Source organism: Acartia tonsa, chromosome 2, assembly GCF_053477335.1.
Source record: "Acartia tonsa isolate MP-2025a chromosome 2, ASM5347733v1, whole genome shotgun sequence".
Classification (NCBI taxonomy): Eukaryota; Metazoa; Arthropoda; class Copepoda; order Calanoida; family Acartiidae; genus Acartia; species Acartia tonsa.
Genome location: NC_137261.1, coordinates 28,858,145 through 28,885,193, shown reverse-complemented (window position 1 = coordinate 28,885,193; position 27,049 = coordinate 28,858,145). Strand labels below are relative to the sequence as shown.

At 31.7% G+C, this 27,049-nt stretch overlaps 1 protein-coding gene across 1 annotated transcript in view; it reads right to left on the bottom strand.

Annotated features, from left to right (window-relative positions):
• LOC145309154 (uncharacterized) overlaps nucleotides 1–26,283 on the bottom strand; it is a 37,052-nt gene extending 10,769 nt beyond the window's left edge. Inside the window, exons 1-6 of the mRNA XM_080150321.1 lie at nucleotides 26,127–26,283; nucleotides 16,963–16,999; nucleotides 14,266–14,365; nucleotides 5,673–5,759; nucleotides 4,485–4,547; nucleotides 3,818–3,878 (exon numbers count right to left, since the gene is read on the bottom strand). Of these exons, the coding sequence (XP_080006447.1) occupies nucleotides 3,818–3,878; nucleotides 4,485–4,547; nucleotides 5,673–5,759; nucleotides 14,266–14,365; nucleotides 16,963–16,999; nucleotides 26,127–26,159 (381 nt within the window). The 5' untranslated portion in view covers nucleotides 26,160–26,283. The remainder of the gene's footprint in view (nucleotides 1–3,817; nucleotides 3,879–4,484; nucleotides 4,548–5,672; nucleotides 5,760–14,265; nucleotides 14,366–16,962; nucleotides 17,000–26,126) is intronic.
• Nucleotides 26,284–27,049: the final 766 nt, after the last annotated feature.

Genomic DNA, 27,049 nt, shown 5'->3' with positions numbered 1-27,049 from the left:
TTAAATTTATTTTGTAATTGAAATATCAAATTTTTCCTTCTTATTAAAGACTTGGGGAATACAGTGTCTTAACCAGTCTGTCTTGTTTTAGACAACTATTTCTCTTGTCATTTATTGTCAGTTCGTTCATCCAGTATGAGGGGAGAATATGTGGTAAAGGTGGGGGATGGGGGAGATAGTTATTTAAGTCCGCTACAAGTTCACTTCGTTAGAGAACATGAAAATCTTGTGTACGATCCAAGTAATAATAAATCCATTTTGGTAATCTATTTATCCCTATAACTATTGTATCAAAAAAGGGGTTTTGACGAAAGAAAAATGTATGTCTGATATTCACATTCCGACCAAAAAAATGAGTCTGTATTTGTTTTAGCGCAATTGTTATATAATTAGTACTTTTTAGTAAGTCAATTTCTAAACGACAATTCAACAAATGACCCAAGCTTTCTTGTTTTTCCTTATATAAATGTAACAGGTTGATTGTATGTTTGTCTCTCTGTCTGTGCTTAGCAAAGAATCTTGGTAACCGTTGAACCGATATGTTTCTCGTTTACAATAAAGCTTCTCATAGGTCCAAGGAAGGTTCTATAATTAGGAACGGCCCTTATGACCGGTATATAATTATCCCATTCAACTGATTTTTGGAATAATAAAAAACAACAAAGTATTACAGTATTACAAGCGTGGCGTATTTACACAATTTGCAACAATCTTATCTTTTGTTTAGACTTAGAAATAAGTGTTCTAATTATAAAGTTTTGACACTCTACAAGATATACTGTTCGTTTTTCCTTTCTTTTTTTAGAGCTTCGCTTTTATGTATGTTGTAAGTAATCCTTATTTTATTGGATTTCTTCTATACTCAAACTCTTTATACAATACATGCATTATAAAAATGGATATAGAATACGTGGATATATTGACAGGGAAAAATTTATTGTCATTTTAGCTTTCTAAAATGGACATCATTTATTGGTCAGTTCATCCAGTTATTTTAGCCATCTGCGAGCATAACTTTATCAAAGTACATGGAAATTTGGTGCAACATCAAAGTAATAATATATCGATTATTATAAAACATATTTAATTAACGTATTATAATACACTAATTACTTTTAATTACCAGTGCTGCATAAAATTGCAAATCTGATTTATAGCTTGAAATACTTAATAAACAAGAACAATAATACTAGCTTCTAGGTATATCTAGGTACAGCGATAACACAGAAAATTTGTCCGTCCGTTAATAAATTATCGCTCAGAAAACAGTGTCTAATTCTACATTGCCCTTAACATCCAACCCCCCCCCCCCTAAAAAAAATTACAAACAAACGGTCACATTTTTGGCGTTTTCCCTCAAATTGGGCATAGAAATACCCCTACCCCATTATGCTTTAAATCAATTAAAAACAAGGGGGGGGGGATTTTTCGTTTGTTTATTTTTTTCTTTAGTTCAGGTTAGGTTAGGTAGCACTGTAGGGACAGGGCCCCTCGCAGTGTAGATACAAAGTCACCTTATTTACTTTTCGTTGCATTATTGCGTATTATTTTCTATCTTATTCTATGCCATGTATTGTGTTTAAGGGGATTTAGCCAACACACGTACATACTAAAATATTATTAATTTGTTTTTATAGCGACTATAGAAAATTTTTGGCTGCATATCTATCTTTATACTGATCTAAACTGTTTCTCTCTCTTTCTTTTTCACCCTCCCCTCTCTCTTTTTATCTAACTTCTCTCTATTTCTCCATTATCTGATATGGTACAAGCAAAAACCGTAATAAAAATAGATATTAATTTTAATTAGGTCATTAAATCATTGCTCGGAGAGCTGCAAATTCCTAAATTGACATTAATTGAATTAAAATCGAAGAGATTAAAGGTACACCAAGCATATTTATCACTTTCTACACGTTGTTTTGCGCAGCTACTCTAACAATAAAAAATGTAAGACGTCCGTATACAAGTATATCCTGGTATTTTGGTATATCTATAAATAAAGTAACAATATCTTTATGTGAGCACAGAAGGATCTCGCAAACCACTGAACCGATATGGTTCTTCTTATAGATCCTGGAAAGGTTTATAACAATTTTTAGGGAGGTTATTATCACCCTCGCCCCTAGAAATCGCTTCTAGAAAAAAATTACCTCACAAATAGTTTTTTTCTTTTAAAACAAAAATAAAAAATGGGTTGTCTAATTCACCTACCCCTTCCCTCAAGTGCCCTTAGAAGCCTCTAGGGGCGTAGTCGCTATTGATAACTAAAATATGAAACACTCTGTTGCAAAATCAAATAATGGGCTGCTTTTTGACTGCTGTTCAGCGTGTTTTATTTCGTTGTGATATATTACATTTAAACTAAATCTACACATTTGCGCATCTCTATTCTTGTTCCTACTGAGCTACTTATGTGAAGTATTGTCCTTGCTATCATAAACGTTAATATTTTCAACTTGACCCCTAAGGATAATTATAGTGCATCATTAATTTGTTATTAATTAGCTACTCCTTTAACTACTTCGACTTTTTTCTATTATAAACACAGTGATAAGACAATGGAGGTATATAAAGTCCCCCCCCCCCCTCTCCTCTAGTAAATCCTGCTTTTTCTGTTCAGTATTTATTTGGGTACAAAAGGGTTGTAGATTAATATCGTCGGCATTTTTGTCTCTTCAACAGATCTATAGTATAGATGTATACACAGACAACTACCTCCCTTCATTTTTCAAAGACCTCTTTCGTCTGCTTCTAAATAATTTTCTGCTACTTAGCTGTGGTAATATAAGCTATACCATTGGTTGATTTTCAATGACCCAATTGGAAGGTTGCACAAGACGATTGCTATGGGTGGATACAGTTATTTAACCCTTTCTCCCTCTAGTGTTTTACTTTAATGTCCCTCCCTTTCTGTCAATAAAATGTATAGTATGGATTCAAAACCAACTAATGTCCGCAGGATAATAATCGGTTCACAGCCACACTGAAAAATCACGTATAGCATCGTATAACAGATACATTTCCACTAAAATAAAATCGTTATATTTATTCCAGTTTTAATCATAAAATGAAGATGATTAAAGTCCCTCCACAGAAGACTAGCCAATAAGAAGCTACAATGTAATTGACCAATGGTAAAATTTATGCTGGTCTCCCATTGGTTATTCAATCGTTTGACGTCATAATCTGTGGAGGGACTTCCATCATCGTCCATAAAATTCTTTATTTAAATATCCGCTGAAAGCTGTCTATAATATTATGCGATAAATAACTATTCCCCTCTATTGAAATTTATAAATTTCTTCATAGGATTGATAGATGATAAATAAGTCTCAAGGGTGATGTTATCCCATCAATTCAAACAAATTTTATTTTAATTTAATTTCATTCCCCTAAAGTTCCTAGTCCCCCCACCTCCTTATTATTAAAATAAATAAGAAATAAGGGGGAGGAGAAGTTTTTTAATAAAAGCAATACTAGCGGATACAAATTAGCTTCTATGGGGCTCTGTATTCGAAAAGATAGAGAGGGGCTTTAAATATAGCTTAAAACCATTCCAAGACTTTAATATGAAAAGAATCCTAAAACCCTCACAGAAGCTAAATATATAAAGCTTTTTTTAAAGATAACTTAAGTGGTTTAGTAGTTATTGAGATCTTAAGCTTCAGACAAAAAAAACTTAGTACTATTGTACCTAATGGTTATAATTTAAAACTCGCTTTTACGCATAGACGAACGTTCTGATATATCTGAGATATAGAGTAGCTATGCTATATTAAAAAATGTAAATATTAATTTCAAATTGTATGGTCCTTGTTTTCTTATCAAATACTGGAGTACACTTTATATTATACTCCATCTCACACTTCTCTCTGGAATTAAATAAATTTTACATGACATGTTTGGTGGGGATATTCATACCTAATCATTGAAGGAAGCCTTAACCATCACGGGTTAGTCTAACTAAGCCCTGGGGGGCCCTAACCTGTGGTGTCATAACCAAGCATGGCTACCCATCACCCAATATAACCTAACCCAACTTGAACTAAAGTAATGAACAAACAAACTAAAAATGAGCCATACCCCCTTACTTGGAATTTATTTCTAAATAAGGGGTAAGGGTTTCTTGCTCGAATGGGAACTTTAGAAGAAATTCATTAAAAACTTATAACACTTTCGTTACATCGCCTTTTAAGGGGCGTTTCGTCATATTTTCATATTAGCTTTTTATAGGGTTATTTACGAGGCCATTTTTCTAACACTGTGGGGCAATCCCCAATCTAACCTAAAATAACCTATCTAAAGCTATTGTGAAAATACGGAGAAACGCCCCTTAAGAGTTGATGTCACGAAAGGGATTATATCCGCTTATTTTCTTATGAATGAATTTTTTTATCCAATCATTTCTTTTTGGGGTTAGAAAACTTTAAGAACTTAAAATTAACTGATCAATTAAAATGATTTTATGTAAAATTTTCCTGTATTGAATAGTTTTCCCAGGCTTGCAGATCTTCTTATCTATGTCAGGTTTAACAGGCTCACATCTGAAAAATAAAATAATATTTTCAAAGAATATTATTTGTGTTTTCCCTCAAAGGTCATGTTAGGTTAGGTAATATTTGGTACTGGGTAGAGCCGTGCGTTTAGGGCCCCCCGCAGTGGCCATGAAAAAATAATCACCCCTCTATCTCTTTTTTGAAATTATTTGAGATTGAAAGGGAGTTCCTTGCTCGACAGGCACTTTGAGGAGAGCAACAAATAATTTAATAAAATTTGATCTAGTTTACTCAATCAAAAGATTATATGTAAGAGCTTCTCTATATTCATGGCACGTCTGAAATACCATTCCAATCACCTTCAAGAGGAACCAAATCGGATAATATAAAGATTAATTCCCATATAAGCCTTTGAAATATTTTTTACCCCTCTTCCTTCCTCATAAAATGAAAAGGTATCATCACTTGGGTATTACTTCAAACACTAATCTTATGTCCATGTGTTATTTTACTTTAAAAATTTTTTTTATTTGTTATGTCCGTGAATGTCCCTGTTTTACAAACCTAAATTATCTATTATGGGAAATATTATTAAAAACATTTAAACCTGAGATAGTAAATATAATTACTTAGGTATTTCCATATACTTAAGACGTTTATGACCAAAAAGTTAAATTGAATTTCTGGTGTTTTCCTTAAATTAATATTTAGAGATAATTACTCTTTCTATCGCTTTCAAACATTAAATATTTTTTCTTCTATTTATTAAAGATATACTAACATTCTTTTTAGTAAATAATTGTTGTATTTACATCAAAATATGTTGGTATATCTCAAGACTCCCAATCATGATAAACAAAACTACCACTCATGTAGATAACTTTATTGATGGATAAGTTTGGAAACTGCGAATTATTTGTACAACCCATTTAAAATTGAATTAAAGTCCCTTAATTTTTGGGGCAAAAGAATATGCTGGGACAAGTGGGGGATCATTCTAGTCTAGGGGCGAGAGTCTTGGGTGGATTGTGGTATCATCTCCTAAAATAACCTTCCCAAGACCTATTAGAAGCTTCATTGTAAAGGTAAACTATATCAGTCTAGTGGTAAGCGAGATCCTACGATACGGACAGACAAACATACAAACAGACATCATGTTACATATTATTTTACCTGGTGATATCTCTGGTTTTGTTGACAATCTCACATCTAGGCTCCGTGATATTTCTACAAAACTCTTTGTCCTCATATCTGTACTCTGAACTCTCAAGTATTTTAATAATTGTTTTACAGAATATTGTATGTTTCTCAGGAAGGGGAAATTGGGCTTTTTATTACACTAGTCCCCAACGTTTTAAAATAACGTTTTCTTATTTGTGGACCTAACAATTTTGGATACCGGATTTTTATTGAATTTTAATTGGTTGGTTAATTGTCAAATAGTGTCAAATAGTTTTAACAGGAGGTGTAATGTTGTGTATCATCATTGGGGATGTACATCAATTTATCGGCCTTTATTTATTTAACATAGTAAGGTTGATGTTTATTAATAAGGGAATTTCAAAGTTTCAGAAGCCTACTTAAAATATTAATGAAAATATTAACGGACAAACTGCAATTGGTGAAGAGATAGGGCGACAAACAATCAGACGAAAAAACGTATATTGGAAATGATTCACTTGTAAAATAAAAGCGTTTTCTGAAAAACTTGAATTACCCAGTAAAGCTATATTCACAACAGTTTATCTTAATTTGATAGTAAAATATAAGAAATATGCACAGATAAAAAGTACTTAAACCTCAATAAACGAAGATATAAAATAAAACCCTCGATAGTAAAGTACACCACCTTATATTTAAATCCTAAATGGGATCCTTTACACATTTAAATGCTACTAAATCGGATTTGTAGAGGGATCGATATTTGCAGTTATAAACAAGGATTACACCATGTATATGGAAGCACAGAATATAGTTTGAAATCGATTCTAACATGCCTAAATGAACGATAATACCTTTACAGGCGGATAGACAAAGTTTGAAATTCATAGATTAATTCTAATTTGACTAAATTAACGATGAGAGCTACCCATTACGGACGGACGGACGGACAAACCCTAATTGCGGGAAAGTATGTTTTAAAACACATTTTTTACGAAAATACTCAAAAATTTCCATAACTATGTCTATGTTGAAGTAGTATATGTTTAGAATCTAGTGAAGTTCACGGAAAAATGTTCATGGTAACGATTATCTCCAAATTTCTATGAACTTTAAAAGCTGCTGGCTGTTAAGCTGCCGAATGTTATATTGTACGCCTATTGCTACTTAAGGCTATATCACAAATCTATTTTTCAGTATGGCTTCGATACAAATAAATATCCGCTAGATTAGAAACGGTTCTCAACCATACTGTAAAATCATGTATAGTATTATATTACAGACAATTTTCTAATTAAAAAATAATACCAGTATTGTTAGGGGCCAATCGGGGCTAACATAACTGGTTTTAATCTTATAATGTTTCATTTTAATATCCGCGGAAGGCTGTCCATAATACGATGCGGCTGGTGATTCCTGTGCCCCAGTTTTCCTGGGAGTATAAATGATAAAATATTGATGTGATATATTCTGTAATCTTTGGCGAGACATCAACATATTTCTCACTTCAATGTTTTTCTCATACATATAGTCAGAATGGTTCAATTGTTTGGTGTTACATGGAAAATGGTTCCTTGAAAGTAGTTGGGCTGCGACTGTAGCGTTATCGTTATGTTATTATCTCGGCCAACATCGCGTCATAACCAAAGACGTTAAAATTGGTTCCTTTTGATGCTGTGTCAGGTGTGTGACATAAATAGTTAGTGTAGAGTAGGGGGGATGTTATTACCCAAAATATTCGCAACTCATTACCTTGCACAGTTAGGATTTCCAGACAAAGATCGTGCAATCAAAGGGTTGGCTGTCTAGAGGGCGTGTGACCATATAATCATGAACAGCCACTAAGCAAGATTTGGTCTAGAGATGCACCAAAATAAGATCTTGGTGTGTATTCTGTCCTACTCATAGGCTATGTTTAAACTACGGTATAATCGTAATGTTTAACTCACTAAAAGCTTATTTGTACAATTGATCGATTGATAATTTTTGGGGAAGTTTTATATTGTTCTAGAAGAGGTTTTAGTGCAGTAATGGGGGGAATGTTGTGTCCTCCATAGATATATGGTCATGACAAAAAAAAAACACCCTCTGCCACCTCCCCGCCCTCCAATTGAAGATTTAGTTTTTCATTAGGTTGTTATGTTCTTTTACAACAGATGGTACCAATATCTTAAAATTTAATCATTCCGCCTCTTACAATCTGAATAATCCTGACTCAACAAAAGTTTTGTTTTTGCATTTGTTTCAACGTTTCTGGTTGTTTCTTTTAAGCTCTTTTTGGTTGAATTTATAACTTTAAAGGATAATATAGTACCTAAGTTTAAATCATTATGATTGAAAATTTGGACAGACCTCCACCCCCTCTTCCTCACCATCAAGTGCTCCTAGAGGCTTTTAGGGGCATAGCTGCTAAATTTCAATAAAACAATGATGACAAAATCCCATAAAAGCGAAGCTTTTGAGCCCAGATAATAGAACAAATGAATATTAACACATAAGCAGAGTGTCAGAACTTAATAAACAAAATATTAAAAATATAACAACAAAAAAGCTGCTACGCTTTCTAGTTTCTGCCTTAATATTGCATCATGAAAAGTTTGAAATCGATGGGACAATTTGAACATGCCTCATTATAAAAACCTTCGTTTTATGTTTTATAGAAAACGCTTATAGAACATTTCTTTCAGGGTTTTACTTTTGATATATAAACAATTTTTTCGCGCAAATTTTATAGGCCTTACAAGGCATTTTAAAGTTTTATAAAAAAAAATGATTTTCTTTATACAAGGGCTCGATAGCCGCAATTTTATTTTGATAGGCGGCATGATAGTGTTTATTCAGCATGATTAATAGATATTTAAAATGAATAAAAATTATAAGATTAAAACTCGTCTCTAGGGGCTAACAAAACTATTATTAATTTTATGATATTTATTTTAAAACGAAGCCATACATGATTTTTTAGTATGGCATAGATCCGGTTTAATATATTTAGTATATTTATCAGTTTCGAAGCCATACTGAAAAATGTTTTTTATTTAAAGTGTTCGTCTGCAACAGCACCAGACAATTCGGCTGCTTTTGGCGGCTCCGGCCCAGTGGGCTAAAACTGCAGTGGGCAGCTGCAGATTAGACAAAATTATACTAGAACGTGACTGCGACTGCTGAGCCATGGTATTTAGCCGAGCACATGATAATTATAAAATGATTTACAACGGCTATAATACTTGCATAGTTTTTGTGGACTAAAAAGTTGTATAAATACACACATACGCTGGGCCTTGCGATAAGAAACAGTAAACTAGATTTTTAAATGTGATGCTTTTCTGCAATAAGTGTCGGTCCGTACGTCCTTCCGTAACAGTTAGCTCTTTTTGTTGATTTAAACATGTTAAAATTGTCCTATAGATTTCAAACTTTGTATTATTATTTCTACACCGATTTAGGAAGAGTAGCAACTTTATAATTGTTACCAGAAAGTTCGTATGTTCATTTAAAACATTTTTAACTTTTTGACAACATCTTTTTTGCATGATAAATTAACCTTTTCATTTGATTTTATTTAGATTTACAAATAATTATTCTGCTCTACAAGAGTTTGTCCTTCCTTCTGATTTTAGAACACCGCTTTTATGGATGCATCCATCTTTGCTACAACAACACTTTACTTTAATCCGAGTAAGTTTGTTCGTAACTAATTTTTCGTATGTAGAAAAGTTATCTGTTTTTAGCTTTTTTAATTAACATCCGCTGGATCAGAACCATTACTTAGCCATACTTAAAAATCTTGTATTGCATCGAATTAAAAAAAGCTATTATCAGATTCGCTCCCATGAATATTGAATTATTCTTTAGGTAAATTTTATCTTTTTCACAATCTAATATTATCTATTGTTAAGAAAATTACATTTATGCGAGAACTTAATTCTTAAAAATTACTATAAAAAATTGTTGTTAAAAGCAAACTATTATGTATATACCAATTACTTAAGTTTAAAATTAACTTTTGATAAAAAAGATAGCGCGCCCTTATGCTTAATCTTGCCTAAGCCCCTTTTTCTCAAAGGTTTAAATAGTGTTCATAAAAAGTGTTAAAACTATTTTTTTAAAGAAAAGCAACATAAATTCATGTATTGGCTTAGAAACCTTGTAATAACTGTTTTTCAGTCATATTGAAAAATCATGTACAGCATACTATTTCAGACAATTTTCCTAGAATATTAAAATAAAAATAAAAAATACCAGTTTTGTTAGCCAGTTCCTAAAAAAACTGGTTTTACTTTTCCATTTCAATATCCACGGAAAGCGGTATATAGTACGATACAATATATGACAATTAATACCTTTTCCTTACTCTGAAATTGTTAAACAATAAACATTTAATATCATCAAAATTTGAATTAGATCAATTTCGATCTCTACAATTCAGCGTATGAGAGACTGCTAAAGAAATATAAACCATGGCTCGGCAGCCGTGCATCAGCCGCGACTAAGCCTTAAATTTAAACCAGTTTGGATGTTAGAATTTTTTTCAAGGGGATATAGCCATTTTTGAGTCAGGTTTAGACTTTCAGCTGATTTTTAAAAGTGTAAAAAGTTTATTTCCCTGGGAATTACAGGCGGCTGCTTCTCGGCTGCTGAGCCCTGATTAATATCTGGTCTGACAATAGGACAAACATACTCCAAATATAGACACAAAAAATGTTGGTTATAAGGTATAAACTTTGGTAATACTTCAATTTTTGTGCTCATAGCTTAGGGGTAGGAAAAGTGAAGTAGTAGATAATTAAAAGAAATTACACAGCTAAAACAAGTATGTAATATGTATGTGTGTATACAAAACGAATGCACTATAAAAAAAAGGGTTTAAAAATTATGTTTACAAGTAGAAGTACAGGAAAAAGAATAAAATTCAAATTCAGTAAATAAACAAGTAAACCCGGTTAAATCAACAAATGTAGTTAAATATTACAGAAGTAAAAAAGTTTATAATTTACAAAAATGAAATTTTAGAGTGTCTGTTTGTATGTATATGTTTCAGTGGTAAGGATCCTGGTCCAATTTTTATATAAATTTTCTGAAGCTTCCCAAACTTCTGATTTTTATGACATCTATATCCTTTAAATAGTAGATCATTTTCAAAAGAAAAAAAATCTTTCAATTTAGTATCAATTATGAAGTAATAAAAATATATAAAAAAAACATCAAACAATATGTAAATGTAGAAATGCTTTATCTTATGAGTAAACAGATAAGAGATACTTAAATTTTCAATAACAAAAACTGAGAAATGGTTTAACTAGCTTTTTAACAATTAGGGAGTTGAATCCATTTTTATAGAAGCAAATCTATGATTACGGTTTTGATCCTCTAAAAACGTAATCTACAATTCCACTTTCCCCTCTCTTAGTGATGATATCATCAACGCCAATACGATTTTTGAAATTTACCTTTCCACTTTCAATAGAAGCGAAACTGGAATGGTACATTTATGTTTACATATCAGAGTATTCATAAACATTGATCCCCTTATTTAAATCGACATAATAGTAATTGTATATTCTAGTAATTATTTTTATTTTACATAAATATTTTTAATTTTAAATAGTATTTTATACATTCCTACGATTAACATAATTGAAAAATAGTATGTATGATTTCAAATATGTTAAAAGTGTAAACCACCATTCCAGTTTCGCCTCTCTTGAAAGTGGAATGGTACATTTCAAAAATTGTATCGTCATTGATGATAGCATCACCAAGAGAAGCAAAATTGGAATGGTAGATTACATAAATCATATCGGCGTTGATGATATCATCACCAAGAGAGGGGAAAGTGGAATGGAAGATTACGTTTTTTAGAGGGTCAAAACTGTAATCTTAGATTATATTTCTGCTTCTATAAAAATGGATTCAACTTCCTAACTGTTAAAAGGTTAAATTTATTTCAGTACATTAGATTAGAGTTTAGGGATTAGATTTAAAAACAGTGTAGAGGAATATCATTTATGGAGCTGTTACGCATTTAAAAATAATTTAGGATCCACACCCCAAGAACATATAAATTGTAAATGGTCCTGAAGATACGCAGCATACAAATTATCAACCCTTGCACAACAATTGCATTACAGAAATAAGGTTAGTGGCGTGTTTTATTAATGATCATGCATTTAACAAAGGACGTGCGATAGGGGGGTGTTAATATCCCCAGGAAGAAAATTCTAGAGATTCATTACCTCTCTAACCAAATATAACCCCCCTACAATCCCACATTTTTAAAAGCGAAGCTTTTCTATAATTAGGGTCGGTCCGTCCGTCCGTACGTCCGTCCGAGATAGATAGCTTTTATTCGTTAATTTAGGCATGTTAGAATTGTCCTATCGATTTCAAACTTTGCATGATGATTCCTGTAGTAGTTGGGTACGATTTAGAATCTATCTATCTAGCAACTCTATAATCATTACCAGAATGTCCGTACGTCCATTTTAAACATGTTGATTTTTCTACTTTTTTAACAACAAATTTTCAAGTGTTTTAATTATCCGTTTGATCTGATTTTTGGTATATTGATTCCTGGGACAACAAAGAACAATATTGAATATTATAAGCGAAGCAACTCTATAATCAAGTCCAAAAATGTAAGTATGTCCATAAACATTAATCTGTTTTTAAGCAGTTTTTCAACAAATTTACCTACAATTTTGATTCGACATTTATACATTTATGTTCCGATTTTTCAGTTCAGATACTATACAAGTGTTAATGTCCGTTTGTCCTACCGTTTCAGTGCTTCGCTTTTATGGATGTTGTCATCCTTGTTAAATTAACTTTGCTCAGAAATTTGTAAACAACCTGTTATCAAACAATGTTATTTCTAAAGAATACTTCGAGACCGATTAATATCCGCTGGATTAAAACCGGTTCTCATCAATACTGAAAGATCATGTATAACATCGTATTACAGACATGTTCCCACGAATATTAAAATTAAAATAAAAATCGTAAGATTAATACCAGTTTTAGAGAAAAGGGTATTTTAACCATCCTTATACTAAAGTAACAGGATGTCTTTTTGTCTGTGTGTGTGTTTGTACCGAAGGATCTCGCTAACCACTGAACCGATTGGGTTCTCCTTAACAGGGTAGCTTCTCATTGGTCCCGGGAAGGTTTATAACTATTTTGGGGGAGGGTACCACCACCCTTTCAAGAGAAATTACAATAAAATCGAGAAGAAAAAAAATATTCACGCCGATGCTGTGAGTATTGGTGCAAAAAATATGACGTAACAAAAAAAATTAGCCAATGAGAGGCCACTATAAATTTTACCATTGGTCAATAACGGCCTCTCATTGGCTAATTTTTTTTGTTACGTCATATTTTTTGCGTAGAGACATGAATTTAACAGCTGATCGTAACATAGACAAATTATTTCTCAAATTAGATATTTAAAATAAAAAAAAAACATTTAAATGACACTAGAGGCCTCTAGGGGCGTAGCCGCTAGTTAGTAATATAGTAAAAACAACATTTTTTTATATATGTATAGATAAGCAGTAACATGATAAATTAAAGACGATTGAAAGACTAAACTAAATAGTGGTCCATGTTGACTTCTTTAGGATTTACTTGCATTCTTGCGAATAAAAATTTTGCAATCACGAAACTGCAATTAAAATGTATGTATTCTACAAAAGAATACATAGATCCAATTTGCGGTGTTCCTTTAGAAATGTAAACTTTTTTCCTTATTTTTTTTAGCAAATCTTGACAAATGTGTTTGTTGAAGACCTCAAAAACAATCTTTTTTATAAAAAAAAAAGTAGCTGAGAATCTCAAAAATAAAAGCATCGAAGCAGTCGGAGTATTTTTGGCGGAGTCGAGCGAATAAATTATAAAGGACAATATGGGTAAAAAATCTTTACATCATAATTAATTTCATCCCAACTAACTTTATTTCATGAAGAACAATCTCTTTCAGGAAGAGATATAACAATTTAAAAAAACTTTTGACTTTAACATTTTATCGGCTAAAACTTTACCATAACAAATTCCTATTTTAGGATAAAGTATGTCGAAATTGCCATTGGACATCATTTATTGGTCAGTTCGTTCATCCATTAGAATGGGAGGGGATTGGTAAAAGGGACGGATCGTTATTTTAGCCAGCTACCGGTTTCTCTTTATGAAATAATAAATTTTGCTACTGGCTTAATTACCTTCTTATGTAGGAACACCACAATATTTATAGTTGACCAGATTTAGCTTATTATTTGCTTTATTTTGTTATATTTTTGCAAATTTATAGTAAAATATTCATTTTTAAGTTTAATGTGAAGTATTTGCTAGCTTAATATTTAAACTCTTACAAATAAACTTAGTGGTAGTACTATGGGCATACATTTACTAAAAGAAAACTGATATTAAGAATATGAATTATTTTTATTATTCGTAAAAAATTGTCTGTAATACGATGCGATAAATGATTTTTCAGTGTGTCTTTAAACCGGTTATCATCCAGAGAATATTAATCAGTTTCGAATCCTTAATGGAAAACCTTTTTCTCAATTTTAGTGTCTACTAAATTTTTCATGTAAAATACTTTCCTAGTTTAGGTAGAGGAGTGGTGGTTGGTGGAATATAATTGTTAGGCTTCAGCTCTCCGTTTGGCGGCCAGATGGCGGGAACAGGCACACTCTGGCATCCTGAAGCAGCCACACAGGTAAACAAACTTACCCTCAAGAACAGTAACAGATGTAAAATATACGTGAATATTATGATAGGGAAATAATTGTCAATTTAGCTTGCTAACATGGAACTAATTTATTGGTTAGTTCGTTTATCCAGTGGAAGTGGAGGGGATGGAGGGTGGGGGGTGCTCGAAGTTTCACTTTATTAAAGTACATGATGATATCTGGTGATAATCCAAGTAATAATAATTCCATTTTTTTTCCCATTATTCTTAATCACTTAAAAACAGGAATTTTTAATATCATCAAAAGACAGAGATTCTCCCCTACCCTTTACATTATGGATTGTAACAGAAACACAGGGACATCCAAGCTTTTAAATTATTAGGTTGGTGAAATTAGGAATTCCAAAGGTTTGCGGAGGGTAATCTAATGTATTTTTTTTAAATTATTTTGGCGATAAAATGATCGAGGAGTTTCAAAGATTGAGGTTGGTAACTAAACAACCCTTTACTCCCACTCTTGAACGTATATGATGTAACATTTTCTTAGTGTGGTAATTAGTAAATTTATCATTTATCATGTATTGTTTAGCATTAAAAAAAAATTTTATTTTATCGTAAATGATCATCCACCCAAATCCTGAACTAAAACCCTACATTAAAAATTTGACCCAGTGCAACTGAGTGTACTTTTTTAAAGCGAAGCTTTTCTATAAATAGGGTTGGTCCGTTCTTCCGGAACGATTAGCTCTTTTCGTTCATTAATGTAATTATGTCCTAAAATAGTATCCTGTATTTATTCACCTTTGCAACAAATTTACTTACAATTTTGTTTAGACTTTGTTAATACATTTTTATTCTGATTTTCATGTAAATTATAATGATCTTTTGTCTTGCCGTTTAAGAGCTTCGCTTTTATGGATGTTTTCATCCTTGTTAATATTATGTTTGAGGCAGAACCTTTGAGATTAAATAATGGTGATAAATAACCAAAAAAATGAGATGGTAGTGGTAGCCCAATTCTTTGCATTAAATTTATGTTGCTTTCACGTAAAACTGGGGAAAAAATGTAGCTACTTCAACCAATGATTTTATCTGTTCATTGTGTTAAATTTCTTATCCGAAAAACACAAATCTCATAATTCAATTCAACCATACATCCAATTAACTGAAGGTTTAGGAACACTCACATTTCTTTTTTGACTCTTTTTTCCCCACTCACCCCTTTACCCCATACCATCCCTCCTACTGGATGAAAAAACTGACCAATAAATTATGTTAGCAACCTAAATTGACAAAAAAAATACGTGTCATAATTACATCGTTTGGTGCAAAATTTCGTGTTTGCTGAAAGGTGGAAACACCGATTTATGTGAACTTCATAACTTCGCGTTTTTGCAAACACTTGAATTTCAAATTGGTCAAATGGGGAAGGAATACCTTTTCGAATTAAAAGGGGAAAGTAAATGTTGAAGATAATTTTGTAGTATGCCCTAGAAGGAAAAAGGCTCTTTCTGTAATTTCTAAGTCTATTTTAAGTATTTATAGTACATGCAGGGTGTCCAAAAATGTTTTGATCTGTTAGTATGTCCGTCCGTAACGGTTAGCTTTTATCGTTAATTTAAGCAATTAATTATTTATTATTCTACTGACTTCAAACTTTGCATGATGATTCCTGTAACAGCTAGGTACAATTTAGAAAGGGTAGCAACTCTACAATCGTTACTAATAAATCAGTACGTCCATTTAAAACAAAAAAAAATTATGCTATATTTATCATATTCATCTGATTTCTAAAATAGTGATTCCTACACCAACAAGGTAAAATATTAAAAGCGAAGCTACTCCATAATCAAGTACTAAAAATGTAAGTATGCAGCTTAAACAGTATCCTGTATTTTTCATCACATTTTTTATAAAACAAATTTCAGGTTTTCAATTAATATTATGCTTATTAAGTTGTGACATGTTCGTTTGTCATACCTTCTGCGCTTTTATGGATGTTGTTATCCATGTTTGATTTGTACTGTGTGTGTATGTGTGCGAAAAAAAGTAAATTATATGACTTACATCTAGTCCATATATCATTGAGAATTTGAGTAATAAAACGGTCATAATTTTTTTTCTGTCCTAATTATCATAATCTAGTTTCTCAAATTGGTGCATTTTTTGTTGCAAATTTTGATATAGTATCATGCTGCGTCTGGAAGGCAGGGGATAATATTCTCAAGAAAAAAAGAAAATTCAAGAGTTGGTTAAAGATATTTTTTGTTAGATATTGTAAAAAAAAGTTTTGAAAATGTATTATGAGAAAACTAGAAGCTTCACCCAATAAGGAATAAGTAGTTTTTGGTTTGAAAAAAAGAACTTTATACAATGCAGATTTATCTTTCGGGGGGGGGAAAAAACCTCTTAACCCGTCATTCACTAAACCAATACTAAACTTTCAGTAAAATTTTAAAACAATTGTTTGCGAGATCTTATCAGACATACACATACACATATTTTACTGTCAATTTGCTAATTGTGATTTATTTATAGACAGATAAAAGGAGGTATAGAGCAGCTGCGTGTAGAATAATGATTGAGGATTAAGTAAGTTTTATTTTCCTGGCAGAGAAATGTTGGCGCAGGTCACCACCAGAATTACCTGAAATATGTAGATCATGTCAAAAATATGAATGGATATATGTAGAATATACATAGAAATTATGACAGGGGAAGAATTGTCGTCAATTTAGGTTGCTAATATGGACATCATTTGTTGGACAGTTTGTTCATCAAGTAGGAGGGGAGGGGAGGGGACAAAGTTTTTTTGTGTGGGAAGTATCGTTATTTTAGCCAGCTACGAGTTTCAATTTAATACAGTACATGATAATTTGATGTAAGATCCAAGAAATAGTAAATCCATTGGAATATAAAAGTATAAAGTTTGTTTGTTTTTATTTGTGCAAATGATTTTACTCAAAGTGACTTGTTTTTAAATTTTTAAAAATTGTTTTTAAATAAATTTAAAAGAAAGAAGGGTGGGGAGTTGTTTTTTACTTTAGGTCAGGTTAAGTTAGGTTAAACCCCTTAGGAATAGAGGGCCAAAGGTGTAAGCCCAGTAGGATTAGGGCCGGTGCAGATGTTAAGCATAGGAGAAATCAAGTACAACCCAACCTTATTTTATTTTTTTAAGCAGGGGGGTGGGCTGGAACCCGAAAACAATATGTCCTTCGTATTTTTGACTTGATGGCAAGATTTTTATCATCAATTGCTACACAGATAAGTATATGCAATTAAAATTTTACTTGGCCATTTCATCCCACGAATAGGGATATGGCAATGGAAAAACTATTTTGCCTTCAACTTTTCAAATGTAAAGCACAATAAAGTTCAGTTTATAACTACTGTAAAAATATTAAAGCCGTGTGGTTTTTTTTATTTTTAACAAAAAAAGAGAAATGTGTTTTTAGACTTCATATCACAATATTGAAATAATGAACAGTACAATTAGAATATTTTTATTGTACATTAATTTGTTATTAGTAGTATTTTTAAGTTTGTACAATTTCATTTCACAAACTCATTTTGATAATAATAAAATAGCAAAATATTATTATTAAATATTTAATTTCCTTGATTTCTCCCAAAATATTTAAAAAAGACCGACGGACTTAGTGAGTTAAAGAGTTTGTAAGCAGAATCATCGAAAAAAATCCCCGTTTAACCAAAATATCAGTCTAGTAATAGTAATCGCATCCAATTATAGACAGCTTTCCGCTGATATCAAAATAGAAAAAGGAAGATTAAAACCAGTTTTGTTAAGCCCATAGTGGTCGTAGGACCTTTTTAACAAAACTAGTATTAATTTTATGATTTTTATATTAACATTCGTGGAAAATTGTCTGTAATACGATGCTATACATTATAATACAGTATGTCTAAGAGCCGGTTCTAATCCAGCGAAATTACATTTTCTATCGAAAATCGAATGTATTTATAGCCTTATTTATTTCAAACTATCAGCCTTCTATCTTGTATAGAAGCATGTAAGTTCACGTTTCCACCCAATGGATATCAAATCTTCGTTGATATTATCACAGGGGTTGCTCTCTACCCTGTCATTTATTTGTCATTTCTTTAATCCAGTGGTAGGAGATGGGATGGAGTACAGGGGGATGGCTATTTAGCCCGCTACAATCATGATAATCTGGTGTCTTATCCAAGTAATAATAAACCTTAATTCTAAGAAATCATTAAGTTAATTCAAATTGATACTTATGGTTATTTTAAACAGGATAAGCGTTTATTTATTAATTTTAAATCATCTAATATAATTGTTTGACCATTTATATTTTGTTAATGAATTTTTTGGGTAAGCTAAAATTATTTGCTAATAATCTAAAATGGTATTTTAATAAATAAAATCTTCATTTCCAAATAACCGTTATTTTTATCAAATTTTAATTTTTACGCGCGGTTTAGTTATTTTATCTGTGAGATAGCTGCTACGCCACCTAGAGGCCTCTCTATATCAAAATAAAGATATAGTTAAAACCTTTGGACGTGATAGGTTCGAAACTCGGCTTAACACTGCGTCATAATTTAAAATGTAAAAATGGTTCCTTCCGCAGCTATGTAAAACCTGTGTGATATCATTACTTATTAGTTAGAGTATGGGAAATACATTGGCCCAAAGCAGGCTCAACTTGCACAGTTAGGACTTCCACACAAAAGTTGTGCAATAAAAGAGTTGGTTGTTAGACCTGACGTTTGAGTGTCAAAGACAGCATCCTCGCTCGTATTAGGTAATTGTTGCACTGAAGGGTTATACGGTTTCTATTAGAGCTATACGTTACAGATTGACGAACAAATTGATAAACAAAGTATGAAAAACTTTGCTCTAACCAAATTTTGGGGTACATGGCAGATTTACTACTACCAAAAATACAGTGATAATACTGTCATAAACACAGTGATTTGATTTCATGTTTAAGTTCTTTATACTTATACTAGCGGCTACGCCCCTAGAGGCCTCTAGTGGCATCTAAATGTTTTTTTTTCAAATATCTAATTTGAGAAATAATTTGTCTATGGTCAATCAGCTGTTAAATTCATGTCTCTACGCAGCGCCACTATGCTACGTATAGACATTCATACGCTAGCGACACTATGCGGCAGGAATATTTCAATTTTTTTCGATTTTATTGTGATTTCTCTTGGGAGGGTGGTGGTACCCTCCCCCAAAATAGTTATAAACCTTCCCAGGACCTATGAGAATTTACCCTGTTAAGGAGAACCCGATCGGTTCAGCGGTTAGCGAGATCCTTCAGTACAGACACACAGACAAACATCCTGTTACTTTAGTATAAAAGTTAATGTCAAAATATTTAGGTGTTTATTTGTCATTAAAACTGTGAATTTGACAGCCTCATTGAATTTTCATGGGTGTGAAAATGACAGTAAAACTGTGTTTATGACAGTAGTAAAGGTGTAATTTTAACAGTGGATAAGAAATATTGCCAAAAATACAGCTAAAAAAGAAATTGACAAAAACACACCCACTTTTTGTCAAAAACACAGGGGTTGTATAGTATTTTTGCTAGTGGTAAAAGTGGCAGCACCCCAAGTTTTTGTATTGAATTCCTTGTTGTCACTAGAATTAATTCGCATGTACGTTAAACCAAGTATAAAATTTACAAAAAAAAATCTTGACGTTTTTGTTTAAATTCTTTGTGTTTATATTTTGTTCCTCTGTTCAACTCAGGAAGAGAGTGGACATTTGGCAGTTTATTACACTAGTCCCAAAAGTTTTATAACAAAGTTTTCTTATTCGCTGTCTCAACAACTTTTGGGACTTTTATTGGATTTTTATTTTTCGTTGGTACGTTAAGTTGAGTGTCCAAATATTTCAACCACTAATTGTAATTTATAGAAGGGATAATGTGTTTTATTTTGGGGGTGTTTTGCCATTGTCTTATCCCTTTAGATCCCTGGTTCAACTTATCTAAGAAAGAAACTAAAAACAGACACAAATTTACTTTTGAAACATCCGCTTCATGTAATTTCTAGGGAACTAGGGGTAGGACAATGGAAAATAGATTTATTCTTCCCTCTCCCGTTGCATATGCATAAAATCATGTCCTTTGTGTTGAAGTTGCTGAAAAGAATAAAAGGTCGTAGATTGACTTCCCCCCTTTCCCCTCTCTGCTTATTTCTGAGAAATTTGAAAATTAAATGTTAGGTTTATTTTCTTTGTATAAGAATCAACTTCACTTCATATCTTAAGATTTTATATGGTCAGGTCAACTTTATTTTTTTTGCTTTCAATTGTTTCTTGAATTAAGAAGCGTAGCTCTTTTAAAAGTTCAATTTTTGATAAAAATGGACTTGAAAAACTTAAAAGGGGCATTTGCACATGACAAAACAGAGTTACCAAATTATATTCTATAAAAAATATCTTTGTTTATCTAGTCCGGAGCTGGAGCCGGAGCCTGAGCCGTTTTTTAACGAAAATTACGGCTCCAGCTAAATATGGCGGCTCCCGGCTCTGGCTCCGCAACACTGATTGTAATACAAGCAAAACAAAATTTCTTCAGAAATGTTGTTACTTCGCTACTGCTATTGCTATTGCTCTTTTAAGCAGGGCTCGACAGTCGCGCATAAGCTTTAAATTTAAACCAGGTTGTGTGCAAAAATAGATCCGAAAAGATGGATTGTCTGCATGTTTAGAAACAGGTTTAGTCATCCAGCTGAATTTATAATATGACGATTTCAATGATGAAGCATATTCGGCTGTTGAGCCCTCTGCTTTTCAGAATTACATACAAGCTATAATATAAAGTAGAACGATGTCTGTTCGTCTGGTTGAAACTTAAGATCATTTTCATTAAAATCATTTTCAAAAAATAAAATGCTAAATTTTGAAAGGAAATTTTTGTATAATTAAAAATATTTTGTTAGATAAATACCTTGATAAGTATATAATTGCATATTATTAAAATCAGGGCTATCTTATACTTCATACTTTACTAGCGGATACGCCCCTAGATGCTTTTATGGGCACTCGGGGTGGGGGGAATCAACCACTATCCCACTGTTAGTTTTAGATTTAAAGAGAAAAAAATTGTAGAAGCTAAACTTTTAAAAATAGTATAAACCTTACCTTCCCAGGACCTATGAAAAGCAAAGGAGAACTGGATTGGTTCAGCAATTAGCTTTTTTTTTTGATAAGGATAGAAAATTTTGGGTATAGTCCCTTTCATGGCGATTTTTGTTTTCTTCACAGTAGCTTTTCTCCTATTTCTAACCCCTGCTGGGGGCTTAACCCTACGGGGCCAATTGCCTAACCCTGTGGGGCAATCACCTAACCCAATATAACCTAACCTTACCTAAAATAACCTATCAAAAGCCATTTTAAAAATACGACGATTCGCCCCTTAAGGGGCGTTGTCACGAAAGGGGCTATTCCCAAAATTTTTACGTACCCTAATATTTAGTCCTGACGAATAATTTTCTTTTGTCCTAGTTTTAATAAAAAATAGTATCTTTCAGCTACCCACCTTTTCCTTTTGTATTTTTACTTTTATCATCTACTAAAACAAAGATGATAACATCCATGAAAGCTAAGCGCTAAAAGTAGAAGGACAAACGAAAAATAACTCAGAACTTAAAAAGCAAAAATAGTACATAAATGTGTTGTAAAAGTGCGTAAATACAGGATACTGTAAATGACATACTTTTATTTTTAGGACTTAATCATAATTCCTAATTATAAAAAAGCTTCGCTAAAGGTATTAATATAAGATAATACAAGGATGCTGATCATTAAGATAATGTTTTAAGCATTATGGATTGAAAAGAAGCAATTATAAGAGATTCAGGGGTATACTATGGTTAGAGCCAAAATTGTTTCTTCGTAAATTGCAGTGGCTGACAGACGGCGCCTGGGCTGTCCAAATACCGTTCATCAACGCCACCCCCTTATCATACTACCCTCACCTATCTATCTATTTACCCATCATCCCTTTGACCATGTTCACATTAAATGTTCATTAAAAGAAACCAAAAATTCTTCAGAATTTAGAAAATTTAAAAAAGTACCTTTATTTATATCTTTTTATAATTTAAAAAAATAGTTGGGATGTCTATGGAACTTAACGAGGTAATGATCATATCTTAAGATTTTTAACTGTAACTTAAGATTTCAACAGCTTCTGAGCCGATAAGTTCTTCATTTTATGGAAGCTTCATATAGGGGTGGTTTAAGATGTTTTATCTATAAATTTAAGTTATTAGATAGTTTTAGGCTATTTTTGTGTTATTTACTACACCCCATTTACAGATATGAGAAGCGGCTAGTCTTTAAAAAAAGAACAACAATATTGTTTCTTCTAATTCACAATAGTACTTGAAAAGAAAATTATTTTTATCCACGTATTTTGAAAGGAATGAATATATTTTGTCCAAGAGAATAAATTCTAGAGCGATAGCTCATCATACTTACATAAATTGAAAAATTTTGGCTGTTGTTTTATTTTTGTGTTTTTCCATTGACACCATTGACATATACTACATCTCTCCCCTATATTTATCCTGTTTCCCTTTTTTTTACGTGTAAGCCCAATTTTTCTGTTTCTATGCCAAATAAAAAATGTGCCTTTTGCATAGAATAATAAGACTTAGAAGTAGAGCTCATGTAAGTAGTTTAAAGAAACTAATCTACTCCCTAACAATGGTTTGTCCGTGAGTCCATGAAAGAGCTTGGAAATAGGCTGGAACTTCCATGTTTTTGGTGAAATATTGAAAATGAAATAGCATTTAATAAATTATTCGTTTAAACAATTCCTGATATCAATTACTATTAACAAAATGTCCCTTATTTTCTTGGCTTTAGTTCATTTATTAAAAATATATTTACTTCTATTAATTTATTTGTTCTATGGTTTAAAAATTAGGCCTGGCAGTTCTCTTAAGGCCTACTTTTTTTGCTTGAGGACATTTTTGAGCAACACAACAATAAATCATATTTAGTAAATAATACCAGAATAATATTACAGAAGCAAATGACAAGAATATTATAATGCCAGAAGCTTAAAAGAATATTAACTATGTACGCAATTTGTCCTCGCAGACAAAGAAAAAAATAATATAAGGTGAAACATGACAGCCGCTGTTAGCTGCAAATTTTGGCAGAAGGCCATTATTTTTTGCTGCTGCTCGCCCAATTTTAGGACAATCCTCTTATTTTTTAAATTGTTTTTTTTTTTTGGGGGGGGGGAGATGTTAGGTTTTATTTGTTTTGTTGTTATTAAGTTATTTGGGGTATTCGGGTAGCCCCGCAGGGTTAAAGCCCACCTTAGTGGTTAGGGATATAAAAAGCTACATATGCAGCCCTTATTTTTAATTGCTTTAAAAAGTAAGGGTTACCTTTGCTCAACAGAAATGTGAAATCACCAAAGTATATTTCATAATACATATTCTAACAGATGAGGAATCCATCTTTAATAACCACCCCCTATATATTTGGAATCTTTTACAGATCAAGAATTGAGATAAATTGTCAATATTTTAATTATTTTTGTGGCATTCCATCAAGTTCATAATTAACTATTAAAAGATTGTACAGCGTTTTAGTTATTTATCGCAACGTCCTAAAAACAGCTCTCCGCGGATATTAAAATGAAAGATTCTAAGATTAAAACTAATTTTGTTTGCCCCGAGGGATCTAACAAAACTGGTATTAATTTTATGATTTTTATTTTAATACTTGTGGAAAATTGTCTGTAATACAATGATATACATGACCTTTCAATATGGTTGAGAACCGGTTCTAGTCCAGCGGATAATAATCGGTTTCGAAACCATACTGGAAAATATATTATGAAAAAGAATGAATAAGCTTGTTTTTTAAAAGCGACGCTTTTCTATAATAGTTTCTTTCGTTTCATATGACCGTCCTTAACAGATTGTTCTTTTCTTTAGTTTAGGCATGAAATCGTCCTTTTCCATTTTAAACATTGCATGCTGATTACTGTAATCGTTAGGTCCGATTTAGAAAGCAACATATTCATGGTTACCAGAAAGTAAGTAGGTCCATTTTAAAAATATTTATTTGTTTGACGACAATATTTTATGATATGGTTATGAAATTCATCTGATAATTGGAAAATTGATTTCTAGGACAACAAGGTACAATATAACTTTACTATATAAGTACTTAGTCTTAGCCTCAACTATAGAGGTTTTACTAATATAATCTAGCCTTGAATTTTCTTTTAAAAAGTATCTTTTATTCAATTGCATATTTGCAAAAATTGTAAATAGACAATGATATAAAATATACATATAAAAGACAACTAAACTTTAATCTAAGATTAGCCGCGCTATTTTTAAAATCTTAAAGTCATAGCCATAAAAGTTATACTGACTTTTTACACACTTGCTATAATGACATAATTTTGTTGGATGCAACATTTATTGTAGCGCAAATTCTCAATAATTAGGAATGGATATAGAATATACGTGGATATTAAGACATGGTAAAATTTATCAACAATTTAGCGTGCTAACATGGACATTATTTATTCGTTTGTTAGTTAGTTCATGCAGCAGGAGGGGAGTGGATAGAACAAAGGGGGTGGATGGGAAATATCGTTATTTTAGCCATCTGCGAATAGTACCTTATCAGAATACATGAAAATCTGGTGTAACATCCAAGTAACAATATATCGATTGATGTAACATTTATTGTAGCGCAAATGCTTTATAATTAGAATGTCATTACATCCTAAAAGAGTTAGGCTATAGTATTTGTTAAAAATATAGTCCAATGTAAAAATCAGCTTGAACATAATAATTACTTACACAATTCATACACCAAACTTGATACAATAGCTTTTTAAAAGCGAAGCTTTTCTATAATTCAGGTTGCTTTTGGAATACTGATTTCTAGGACAACATAGTACAATGTCATAAGCAATGCTTCTCTATAATCAACTCCTAAAATGTAAGTATGTCTCTAAAAAGTATCCTGTATTTAGTCAATTTTGCAACAAATTTACTTGAAATTTAATTTACTTGGTAATGTTCGTTTCTTCTACTATTTCAGAGATTCGTTTTTATGGATGTTGCCATCCTTGTTTGCAATGTTTTATGATTTAATGTAAAATTTAAGTTTATTCTGTTAATCATTCGTTTTTTTCATGCTTTATGAAATTTTTGCCGTGTATTTCTGGGTATTTTTAACGATAAATAACGTCATCCTTGTTATATTATCGTATGGAGTTATGATTATCACCTTTTTATATCCCTATAAAAACCAAAGCATCAATGATAAGGAGAATTACAGAATGGATACCAAATTATCTAGCATTAACTATCAATTTGTCAATTTAAAAAAAAATATTTTTGACTAAGATCTTAAACTTTGTTCCTTCTGCTTCTGTCAGGCACGTGACGATGTTGGTAAGAGTGGGGTAATTGACTTGATCAACATACAGGTGCAATACTTAACTAAACAACTTTAGAACTCCCAGAGAAAAGTGGTAAGAGGTTGGTTGTGATATACACTAGTCCTCTTTAGGTTATATATAAAAGTGGACGATATTAATGAAATTAATGAACCAACCAATCAAAATTCAATAAATGTCCCCTAAGTTGTTAAGCCAACGAATAAGAAAACGTTATTTTTAAAACTTTGGGTACTAGTGTAATAAACAACCCAATGTCCAACGACTATGGCAAATTTGTGAATTTTACCAATATTTTCTTCGACCTTACAAAAATCTTACCCTGATTAAACTTTCCAAAAATGAATTAGCCATTCTTTTCTTACAATTTTAGTTGCAAATAAATAGCAACTCTCTCATTTCTTTATCATCATTATAATCTCTCTTTATCTTTATTTAATAAGATGCTTTTTTGTTTTTTTTGGTGTGTTAACCCACAGAAAATAAATTCACAACTGACCAATGTGTATTCTATCCGCCCATATTTCTCCCCCCAGCCTTAAAACCAAATTATTAGATTCTAAGTGAGTATGTATGTATATATGTACATCAAGGGTGTTTTTCTCTTTCTTATCTCCCTCATTCTCTATATATCTCTTCCTCACTCTCTCTCTCTCTCTGTTTCTAAAAATGCCGCGGGGTTTCGCAAATAGTGGATAAACTTCTAATCTCATGGATTTTGACATAAAACATTTTATATGTATTTTTAGATATAAATGAAATTATAGTTTATCTATAGCGTAATATTAGTAGCGAGGTTACTTATATTTCACTTTGTCTGTCCGTCAGTCCGTAACGCTATAGGAGAAAAGTAATTTTCTATACTGCTATTGAAGATAACAAGCTGAAAGTTTTAGTGAAAATTCATATTACATATGCGAATCTTTTCTATATTATTTGTCTGTCAGTATGTTGGTCATGCTAAAAAGATGTCAACGATACTTTTAAGGTTTCGTGGTTTTCTAGGATTTTTTTTTCTTCTCATATAATTTTTTTTATCTTATGACTGAAATAAATAGCTGGATGTAATACTATGTCCAGAAAGATATCAAAAACCGCTTGACACATGTAAATCTTATTTTTTGTCCTGGTAAGGTTTTATTCCATTTTTTAATGAATATTTTGTATAATATAAATCAACTAAGGAATCATTTCCATAAAAAAATCAACCATTTTTTATCTTTATATCATGTCAGATTTCTGGC